Source organism: Scyliorhinus torazame, chromosome 17, assembly GCF_047496885.1.
Source record: "Scyliorhinus torazame isolate Kashiwa2021f chromosome 17, sScyTor2.1, whole genome shotgun sequence".
Classification (NCBI taxonomy): domain Eukaryota; kingdom Metazoa; phylum Chordata; class Chondrichthyes; order Carcharhiniformes; family Scyliorhinidae; genus Scyliorhinus; species Scyliorhinus torazame.
Genome location: NC_092723.1, coordinates 107,140,156 through 107,152,212, shown reverse-complemented (window position 1 = coordinate 107,152,212; position 12,057 = coordinate 107,140,156). Strand labels below are relative to the sequence as shown.

Below are 12,057 nucleotides of genomic sequence, written 5' to 3'. Positions count from 1 at the left end.
GAAGTTGGAAGAGTGAGTAAGCCGGGTGGGAGGGGTCTTTGATTATGCTGCCCGCTTTCCCCAGGCAGCTGGAGGTGTAGATGGAGTCAATGGATGGGAGGCAGGTTCGTGCTCTGATAGAAACTTTTACCACTGCTGCCACCTGCACCTTCTTTCTCCACTAACCCTCTTTCCCTGTGACTCTTGTCAAATACTTATAACCAGGAACACTAAGTTTCAGTTCTGCCTAAACCTCAAAGAACAAAGAAAATTACAGCACAGGAATAGGCCCTTCGGCCCTCCCAGCCTGCACCGATCTAGATCCTTTATGTAAACCTGTCACCTATATTCCAAGGATCTACTTCCCGCTGTGCCCCGCCCGTTCATATATCTGTCTAGATGCATCTTAAATGATGCTATTGTGCCCGCCTCTACCACCTCCGCTGGCAAAGCGTTCCAGGCACCCACCACCCTCTGCGTAAAAAACTTTCCATGCACATCTCCCTTAAACTTTCCCCCTCTCACCTTGAAATCGTGACCCTTGTAATTTACACCCTCACTCTTGTAAAAAGCTTGTTGCTATCCACCCTGTCCATACCTCTCATAATTTTGTAGACCTCAATCAGGTCCCCCCTCAACCTCCGTCTTTCCAACGAAAACAATCCTAATCTACTCAACCTTTCTTCATAGCTAGCACCCTCCATACCAGGCAACATCCTGGTGAACCTCCTCTGCACCCTCTCTAAAGCATCCACATCCTTCTGGTAATGTGGCGACCAGAACTGCACGCAGTATTCCAAATGTGGCCTAACCAAAGTCCTGTACAACTGTAGCATGACCTGCCGACTCTTGTACTCAATACCCCGTTCGATGAAGGCAAGCATGCTGTATGCCTTCTTGACTACTCTATTGACCTGCGTTGCCACATTCTGGGTGCAATGGACCTGAACTCCCAGATCTCTCTGTACATCAATTTTCCCCAGGACTCTTCCATTGACTGTAGAGTCCCCTCTTGAATTAGATCTTCCAAAATGCATCACCTCTCATTTGCCTGGATTGAACTCCATCTGCCATTTCTCTGCTCAACTCTCCAATCTATTTATATTTTGCTGTATTCTCTGACAGTCCTCCTCGCTATCTGCAACTCCACCAATCTTAGTATCATCTGCAGACTTGCTAATCAGGCCACCTATACCTTCGTCCAGATCATTTATGTATATCACAAACAACAGTGGTCCAAGCACGGATCCCTGTGGAACACCACTAGTCACCTTTCTCCATTTTGAGACACTCCCTTCCACCACTACTCTCTGTCTCCTGTTGCCCAGCCTGTTCTTTATCCATCTAGCTAGTACACCCTGAACCCCATACGACTTCACTTTTTTCATCAACCTGCCATGGGAAACTTTATCAAACGTCTTACTGAAGTCCATGTATATGATATGTACAGCCCTTCCCTCATCAATTAACGTTGTCTCTTCCTCAAATAATTCTATTAGGTTTGTAAGACATGACCTTCCCTGCACAAAACCATGCTGTCTATCACTGATAAGTCTATGTTCTTCCAAATGTGAATAGATCCTATCCCTCAGTATCTTCTCCAACAGTTTGCCTACCGCTGACGTCAAGCTCTCAGGTCTATAATTCCCTGGATTATCCCTGCTACCCTTCGTAAACAAAGGGACAACATTAGCAATTCTCCAGTCCTCCGGGACCTCACCCATGCTCAAGGATGCTGCAAAGATATCTGTTAAGGCCCCACCAATTCCTCCCTCGCTCAGCCATGCTTTCCCCACTGTTAATAATTTTTGAGTCCCTTCAAAAACAGATTTTTCGTCTTACACCCTTGTGTCCTTTCTCTTTTTCTTTCTTTTCTGATTGTTTATGCCATTTAAGTTATACCTTCTGCTTTTCCAGTAGCTTTATTAATTGGTGATCATCTATTTTGTTTCAAATGGACCGTTCCTACCTTCCTGCAATATTGGTTTAAATATGAACCCACTCTTTTATTCGGCCACACTGGAAGAACTTTGTTGCCTTTTCAGTTCAACTGATGGCCATCGGTTTAATATAACCTTTCCTTTTTTCAGGACCTGCCACAATGCCCTTGAATATGAACCCCATACTTGTATTGATGGACCATCCTAATCTGGAATGTACATTTTTAAATTGGGGCTGAACTATTTGCTTGGGCCCTGATTCCTTTGTCTATTGTCCCTGAAACTTTCACTGTACTAAGTCTGCACTCCTATATGCTTACCACGGGAGATCAGTTGATATCTGTCATATATGCAGCTGCTCAACAGATATAGGGATAATGCATTAGCTTTAGTTTCATGGAAACTAGTCATGGAACTCAGTGTTGAAAACCGTTTAAAAATCCCAGAATACCATACAATGAAAATAGAAATCGACTTGGGTTGCAGTAATTCAGCCACTCTTCCCAATCTTTGTGGACAGTGATTATGTGGGATATGACACAGGAACATAACAATCGACCCAACCAGTCCATGCTGCCATTTATGCTCCACTTGAGCCTCCTCTCATCTTTCTTCACAAGCAGCTTGAAATGTATTAATGTGAATCCACAATGCTAAACGCAGCGACCTGCCTCATTTCAAACATTACATTAAATTGAAAGGACTTAAAACCGGCAACTTAAAGTGAGGACTTCTCCCTTCTCCCTCACATGCTTGCCTAGCTTCCCCTAAAATGCCTTTGTTATTTGCTTCTGCCACTCCCCGTAGAAGTGAGTTCCACATCCTCACCAATTACTTGTGTCTTCTGAATTCCCAATTGTATTTAGAACACAGAACATAGAACATAGAAGAAAAAGCACAGAACAGGCCCTTCGGCCCACGATGTTGTTCCGAACCTTTGTCCTAGATTAATCATAGATTATCATAGAATTTACAGTGCAGAAGGAGGCCATTCAACCCATCGAGTCTGCACCGGCTCTTGGAAAGAGTACCTTACCCAAGGTCAACACCTCCACCCTATCCCCATAACCCAGTAACCCCACCCAACACTAAGGGCAATTTTGGACACTAAGGGCAATTTATCATGGCCAATCCACCTAACCTGCACATCTTTGGACTGTGGGAGGAAACCGGAGCACCCGGAGGAAACCCACGCATACACCTGTGCAGACTCCGCACAGACAGTGACCCAAGCCGGAATCAAACCTGGGACCCTGGAGCTGTGAAGCAATTCTACTATCCACAATGCTACCGTGCTGCCCTTAAGAACAAATTAATCTACACTGTCATTCTACCGTAATCCATGTACCTATCCAATAGCTGCTTGAAGGTCCCTAATGTTTACGACTCAACTACTTCCACAGGCAGTGCATTCCGTGCCCCCACTACTCTCTGGGTAAAGAACCTACCTCTGACATCCCCCTATATCTTCCACCACTTACCTTAAATTTATGTCCCCTTGTAATGGTTTGTTCCACCCGGGGATAAAGTCTCTGACTGTCTACTCTATTCCCCTGATCATCTTATAAACCTCTATCAAGTCGCCCCTCATCCTTCTCCGTTCTAATGAGAAAAGGCCTGGCACCCTCAACCTTTCCTCATAAGACCTACTCTCCATTCCAGGCAACATCCTGGTAAATCTCCTTTGCACCTTTTCCAAAGCTTCCACATCCTTCCTAAAATGAGGCGACCAGAACTGCACACAGTACTCCAAATGTGGCCTTACCAAGGTTTTGTACAGCTGCATCATCACCTCACGGCTCTTAAATTCAATCCCTCTGTTAATGAACGCGAGCACACCATCGGCCTTCTTCACAGCTCTATCCACTTGAGTGGCAACTTTCAAAGATGTATGAACATCAACCGCAAGATCTCTTTGCTCCTCCACATTGCCAAGAACCCTACCGTTAACCCTGTATTCCGCATTCATATTTGTCCTTACAAAATGGACAACCTCACACTTTTCAGGGTTAAACTCCATCTGCCACTTCTCAGCCCAGCTCTGCATCCTATCTATGTCTCTTTGCAGCTGTCAACAGCCGCCCTCATTATCCACAACTCCACCAATCTTCGTATCATCTGCAAATTTACTGACCCACCCTTCAACTCCCTCATCCAAGTCATTAATGAAAATCACAAACAGCAGAGGACCCAGAACTGATCCCTGTGGAATGCCACTGGTAACAGATCCAGGCTGAATATTTGCCATCCACCACCACTCTCTGACTTCTATCTGTTAGCCAGTTTGTTATCCAACTGGCCAAATTTCCCACTATCCCATGCCTCCTTACTTTCTGCACAAGTGTACCATGGGGAACCTTATCAAATGCCTTACTAAAATCCATGTACACTACATCCACTGCTTTACCTTCATCCACATGCTTGGTCACCTCCTCAAAGAATTCAATAAGACTTGTAAGGCAAGACCTACCCCTCACAAATCTGTGCTGACTATCCCTAATCAAGCAGTGTCTTTCCAGATGCTCAGAAATCCTATCCCTCAGTACCCTTTCCATTACTTTGCCTACCACCGAAGTAAGACTAACTGGCCTGTAATTCCCAGGGTTATCCCTAGTCCCTTTTTTGAACAGGGGCACGACATTCGCCACTCTCCAATCCCCTGGTACCACCCCTGTTGACCGTGAGGACGAAAAGATCATTGCCAACGGCTCTGCAATTTCATCTCTTGCTCCCCATAGAATCCTTGGATATATCCCGTCAGGCCTGGTGGACTTGTCTATCCTCAGGTTTTTCAAAATGCCCAACACATCTTCCTCACAAGTATTTCCTCGAGCTTACCAGTCTGTTTGATTCCAAAATTGAAAACATTGTAAATGTAAATTGTGAACAAGTACCAGTCCATCAATATGGCTCCTCTCATTTGTAAATACTGAAGAAAAGTACTCGTTCAAGACCTCTCCTATCTCTTCAGACTCAATACACAATCTCCCGCTACTGTCCTTGATCGGACCTACCCTCGCTCTAGTCATTCTCATATTTCTCACATATGTGTAAAAGGCCTTGGGGATTTCCTTGATCCTACCCGCCAATGATTTTTCATGCCCTCTCTTAGCTCTCCTAATCCCTTTCTCCAGTTCCCTCCTGGCTATCTTGTATCCCTCCAGCACCCTATCTGAACCTTGTTTCTGCAGCCTTACATAAGTCTCCTTCTTCCTCTTAACAAGACATTCAACCTCTCTTGCCAACCATGGTTCCCTCACTCGACCATCTCTTCCCTGCCTGACAGGGACATACATATCAAGGACATGTAGTACCTTTTCCTTGAGCAAATTCCACATTTCACTTGTGTACTTCCCTGACAGCCTATGTTCCCAACTTATGCACTTCAATCCTTGTCTGACAACATCGTATTTACCCTTTCCCCAATTGTAAACCTTGCCCTGTTGCACGCACCTATCCCTCTCCATTACTAAAGTGAAAGTCACAGAATTGTGGTCACTATCTCCAAAATGCTCCCCCACTAACACATCTATCACTTGCCCTGGTTCATTACCAAGTACCAAATCCAATATGGCCTCCCCTCTGGTCGGACAATCTACATACTGTGTTCGAAAAGCTTCCTGGACACACTGCACAAACACCATCCCATCCAAACTATTTGATCTAAAGAGTTTCCACTCAATGTTTGGGAAGTTGAAGTCACCCATGACTACTGCCCTGTGACTTCTGCACCTTTCCAAAATCTGTTTCCCAATCTGTTCCTCCACATCTCTGCTACTATTGGGGGGCCTACAGAAAACTCCCAACAAGGTGACTGCTCCTTTCCTATTTCTGACTTCAACCCATACTACCTCAGTCGGCAAATACTCCTCGAACTGCCTTTCTGCAGCTGTTATACTATCTCTAATTAACAATGCCACCCCCCACCTCTTTTACCACCCTCCCTAATCTTATTGAAACATCTATAACATCATGCCTTTTCAATTCTATCCCTCCAGAAATCCTAGAGCTTGGTTTGCCTTTTTAAAAAAATGATGCACCTTTAACTTATTTGTTTATTTCTTGGTTACTTCTTACATTGAATGCCTCTAGTTATGCTTTTGCCCACAAGAGGAAACGGTCTCTCTGTATCGACTCAAATCAAAACCTTTCAAAATTTTAAAGACCTCGATTAGTTTTGTTTTCAAAAGAAACGATCCAACCTTCCAATCATTTCCTAATATTTGTGCCCACCTATTTCTGATATCCTCTTGAATCATCTTTGCACCCTCTAAGGTGCTTCTATATCATTTTCATAATATGGCGACCAGAATGGCATGCAATACTCAAGTGTGGTTTAACTAAGTTTCGACACAGCTTTAGCATAACATCTCTACTTTTCAATTCTATCCCTCCAGAAATCCTAGAGCTTGGTTTGCCTTTTTAAAAAATTGATGCACCTTTAACTTATTTGTTTATCTATACTCCGGGATTCCTTTCTTTCTCCATCCCACCTAGATCTGCACTTTCCAAGTAATAAATTACTTCCCTCATTGTCCGACCAAAATACGTTACCTCACATTTATGCGTGTTGAACTTCATTTGCAAATAACTTGCCCATTCTGAGAGTTTATCGATATCCTCCAGTGGTTTGTTGAAGTGCTCAGAATTGACTATCTCCCCAAATTTGGTGTCATCGTAAATTTAGAAATGGTGTATTTGATTCCAAAATTGAAAACATTGTAAATGTAAATTGTGAACAAGTACCAGTACCTTGTGGAACACCACTTCCTGCCTTCTGCCACTTTGAATAACTACCTTTACTCCCACTGTCTACTTTCTGCATAAGCCAGCTAGCAATCTGTTCTGATGCTCATCCATAACTCCACATTCTCTGCTCTTATTAATTAGTCCATTATGGAGCAGCTTAACGGAGAGGTCTTTAGAAAATCCAAATAAATTGCATTGAGTGTATTACTGGGCGAGGTGGTGGTGTAGTGGTATTGAAACCTAGCATAATGCTCTGGGAACCCGTGTTCGAATCCCACCATGGCAGTTAAACATCTGGAATTAAAAGTCTGATGATGACAATGAAACCAATTCACGGTTATCATTAAAAATCCACCTGGTTCGCAAATGCCCTTTAGGGAAGGAAATCTGTTATCCTTACCTGGTCTGAGCCACATGTGACTCCAGATCCGCAGCATTGTGGTTGACTCTAAAATGCTATCTGAAATGGTTTGCAAGCCACTCAGTTCAACAGCAATTGGGGATGGGCAACAAATGCTGGCCCTGCCAGCAATGCCCACATCCCATGGTGGAATAGAAAATATAAATGACCATTGTCAACTTTCTCTTTTACCGCCCCAAAAGTTTCGATATGGTTGGTCCGTGCTGACTCTTTATTATATTTTTCATTTTTAGATGTTCTTCTATTCTCTCCTTTGTGAGATTCCATTATTCCCCCTATCATTGATAAACTAACTGGCCTGTAACACCCTGGGCATGTTCTGTCCCCTTTCTTAAATACCGGCAATGCATTAGCTATCCACCTGTCTTCTGGCACACCTTTTTGTAATTAATTATTAAATATCTCTACTATATTGATGGTCTGTACTTATGCTTTCCCTGCAAGAAAATGCTTTCTCTCTCTGTATTCACTCTATCAAAACCTTTTCCAAGTTTAATGACCTTGATTAGGTCACCCATCAGCCTTTTTCAAGAGAAAAGAGACCCAGCCTTCCAATCCTTTCCTAATTATAAATAAATATATATATACACATCCATTCATTTTCGATATCCTTTTGAATTGTCTTTGCATCCTCTCTAGTGTGTCTATATCGTTTTCATAATTTGGCAACCACAACTCCACGCAGTATTCTAAAGTGTGGTTCTAACCAAGGTTCAATACAGTTTTAGTTTAACATCCTTTTCACTTAACCCTCTAGAAATAAAACAAAGAGCTTGATTTGCCTCTTCTTTGCTCACATAGAGGGTGACTCTCTGTCCAATGATGTAAAGTAGCACTTCAAATGCATGATTGTTGAGACTTGGTGTATGATATTTTGGACAAACTTGTGTGCTTTGTTGGAAATTGTGACCATCTCCAATATATTCCATTTGTAAGGCCATGAACTCGTTCATATCTCAGCAGTAATCACTTTCATTGCATTGACTAATGTTTTACTTCCTGCCTCCATTGGTATTTAAACTTGTCTTTCCACCTGGTGTTCTTTCGGGTTTTACTTGCTCATCTTTCAGTGCCTCAGGTTCTAATTCTTGATTGGGTTAGATCAAGAATAGAATCAAAAGGGTTGCTAAGTACAGTTAGAGAGTGAAAGATAGCTAACAATAATAATAAGCTACGAGGGAATAGTGGAAATTAAGACTTGAAAGCCATGTCTTGGCAACGGTTGATGGAGAAATTGGGGGCTGAGGAAGAAGAAAAATTGGATGAGTGGATAATATTGGTATGTGGACTGAGGAAAGCTTAGAAAAAACTAAATAAGAATCAAGGTGATGCCAATGGCTCCGTTAGGGCTGTGGTTTATGAAAGAAGGAACTAGTAATGCCTCTGTTACCTCTTCTCTAGATTATTTTTCCAAACATGGATGCAATCCATTCAAACCTTATCCATTCTGGCTTTATCCTCCGAGTTTGATTAGCTTATTCAATTTTTAAATTTTATTTTAAATGCACTAATCTCATTGTTCATCTCATTATTCAATGTAATGATCTATTCTGTCTCCCTTGTAAATACCGAATAATTATTTTGTATTTCTGCCATCTCTCTATCTTTAACTGTGGTACCCGATAATCGTCCTATTGTCATCAGCTTTCCATTTTTTAAAATGACGAACATGTAAAATATTTTACTATTTTGTTTAATGTTCCTTAATAATTTACTTTCATAGTTTCTTTTGTGCCTTTTTACAAAAACTTTTCTCCTAATCTCTTCATATTCTCTCTTATCATGCACTCCTCTGCTGTCTATTTGCTTAATGTATGCCTCTTTATTAACCCTTGGTTATTCTCTTATTCATCCATGGAGCCTCACTTGTGCTTATTTTGTTCTTCACTTTTCGGGGATTTTTTCCCCTGTACTCTGACCATTATTTTAAATGTTTTCCAGTGTTGTTTTACATCATTGTTTGTCAATATTACTACCCTTCTTATTTTCGTAAGTTGCATTCTCAGCGCCCCCCCCCCCCCCCACCACCAGCTTTTCACCAAACTACATACCTGATTTTTTAATCATACTCATATTTTCTCTATCACCATCATAAAGCACATGCTATTTTGGTTGCTCTTGCTTGGAGGATCCCCTTCTTCTCTTACTTCCCTTATCAGTTCTGACTCGTTTCCCATTATTAGAACCAACAGTGAATCTCTCCTTCTTTGAGTTTTACAAATTGGGTTAGAAAGGATTTCTGTACACATGTAGAAACTCCATTCCCTTATCCCCTTTACCTCCCTCTTCTGACCAATTAATATTAGGCTGGTTGAAATCCCCCATGATTGTTGTTCTGTGTTTTTTTAAATTTCTCTAATTTGTCTGCATATTTCTTTCTCCAGCTCACTTGGGTGATCCAGTTAGTGTGATTAATCCTTTATTAAGTCTATCCGTATGGATTTTATTTTTGATTTGCTCTTTTGTCCCTTTTTTCTACTGCTGTTATGTCATCCTAATAGGTGCAGATACCCCAACATCCATGTTTCACTCTGTAGTTCTTCTAAAGCACAGTGGTTAGCACTGTTGCTTCACAGCGCCAGGGTCCCAGGTTCGATTCCCGGCTTGGATCACTGTCTATGCGGAGTCTGCACGTTCTCCCTGTGTCTGCGTGGGTTTCCTCCGGTTTCCTCCCACAAGTCCCAAAAGATGCACTGTTAGGTAATTTAGACATTCCGAATTCTCCCTCCGTGCACCCTGAACAGGCGACTAGGGGCATTTCACAGTAACTTCATTGCAATGTTAAGGTAAGCCTACTTGTGACAATAAAGATGATTATTAAAACAAAATATCTTGTACCTTGCAATGTTTAATTCCCAGCCCTGGTTTTCCTGCAGTCATGTCTCAGTAATCCCTATTGTGCCTGGTTCTGGTTACATATGCATAGAAAAAAGTATTGGCATGTACCTATGCTCGATCAGACTTCCCAATACAGCACTGTTTTGACAGAAGGTCCAAAGCTGACTTATTTTGTATATAATGAAATCAGGTAACTTTATTTCCCAGTGTACACACAGCTAAGGCAGACAATCGGGGAGTGCTGTCTATGAACTTGAGAAAAATTAGTGACTTCTTGTAGTCTAAATCAACAGCATGCACTTGTTCAACCATGAGTCTTGTTACATTGGACAATACAGGTGAAAACAGCCCCGAGTATTATTGAACAGTTAAAGGGCAATTTTATTTTGTTTATTAAATGGAGAGATCTATTCAAGAATTGTTCCTCATGAGTTCCTGATCTCAGCCATGCTATATGGAGGAGATCCCAGAGAGAGATGGAGCACATGACTACTCGTGCAGAAATATTCCAATGAAATATTTACATTTGCTAGTGATGCTATAAGAGTGGGTTATCTGCCTGACAAAAATGAAATAGTTTGCATTTGAACTTTATTAATAGTGCTGATTTCTTCAAAGGTGGTTGGGATATCTTGGCCTGCTGCTATTTGATGTTCTTATCTGTCTACTGGTGCTGTTTGGACTAATCCGAAACTCAAAGGGAATCCTAATTTGGTGAGTGTGTTTATGTAATACAGTTTAGCGTATTTTACTGGCAGTCAGGTTTTATTTTATTAGAAATCTACCATTGGAAATCAGTTATGGCAGCTCAGTGGTCTTTCCGACATGGACATTTCCCAGTTTTAGGCAGGTTCTTAGAAAAGGTGAAAAATGCAGACAAGGTAGTTTTCTGGCGGAATAAAAAAGTTGAGAGAGTTGTTCTATCCACTTTTATTTCTGTAACCATTACTGCTAGCACGAAGTTATTAGTCTTCCATGAGTCTGTTTTAGATAAGCCCTTCCCTTGGTTCTCTGGGACGTTGTCCAAATCGTTAAAAAACCCATGAGCACTCTAGCCTTCATGTATTCACCCACGTTCATCACAGACCCCACCCCGTAAGCCGCTCATCCAATACCCACCATGGGCAAACCTCAGGGTTTGTAGAGATGAAAAAAAGAGCTTCTAACAATTTAATACAGCCCTTACTCATATACACTTGATGGTTTAAAAAAAAAACTCCCATTCATGAAATCTATTCAAAGTTGTCAAGTCTGAAATAACTAATGTTATAAAATCAAAGACTTTTATTCACTAATAACATCAAAAGCATCTTTTAGCATCAATCAAACCATAGACTAAGAGCCCCCCACTGAGATAACTGCTTTTGTAGTTTTTGAAACTCAGCCAAATATTCATAATGATGTAATAACAAACCTTGGGAATGTCAACAAAGAATTATGGAATATTCATGTTCTAACTTACATCAAATGGCCTGGTAGATTAATGTTGTCCTGCAGAGGGTGTTCTTAACTTTTCACTGACTGCTTAAGCCTGTTTTTTTCCCTGTTTTAAAAGAAAAGAATTAAAATTGAGTTCATGACACTTAAGAAAGACTGTATCCATCCTTGAAAAGCGTTTATGCCTATTCCATAAATTTGTGACTCCCACATTGCAGTTAAGGCCTTTAAAACAACCAAAATTGGGTCTTGGGTCTGTTTGAACTTTGCATCAAATTCAAAGGACCCTGCTGAGTTTGGGTTTTTCACCTGTGGAAATTGCACCCCCCGCAGCAAAAATTGGATCTTTCGGAAATTGGAGCGGGACTTTCAAAAATTTATAAGCACTGGGCTTAACTGGAAACGATCCAGTACTGCAAGTTTCACCTTTTGTAAGATACTGATAGATGGTTTGAAAGTAGAAATTGTTAAGTATGAATGAGTGTATTGCTGGTGCACAGCCAGCATCATGAGAATATTATTTATTCCTCTTCAACCATTTCACTGGGGATTGTAGCTGCTTTCTGCTTTTTTAACATAAATGTCAGTGAATCAGGAGAAATATATGACATGTAGATCCTCAAGGCTTTACTATTCACAGACTGTCAATAATAATTTACATACATGACTACAAACTAACAGTTGTTTATGCCT

The 12,057-nt window shown here is 41.3% G+C and overlaps 1 protein-coding gene across 7 annotated transcripts in view; it reads left to right on the top strand.

Moving 5' to 3' along the window:
- LOC140394047 (protein tweety homolog 3-like) overlaps positions 1-12,057 on the top strand; it is a 309,376-nt gene that overhangs the window by 166,159 nt on the left and 131,160 nt on the right. For all 7 annotated transcript variants that reach the window (XM_072480836.1, XM_072480842.1, XM_072480839.1 and 4 more), the window contains exon 5: positions 10,546-10,641. In XM_072480836.1, the coding sequence (XP_072336937.1) occupies positions 10,546-10,641 (96 nt within the window). The remainder of the gene's footprint in view (positions 1-10,545; positions 10,642-12,057) is intronic.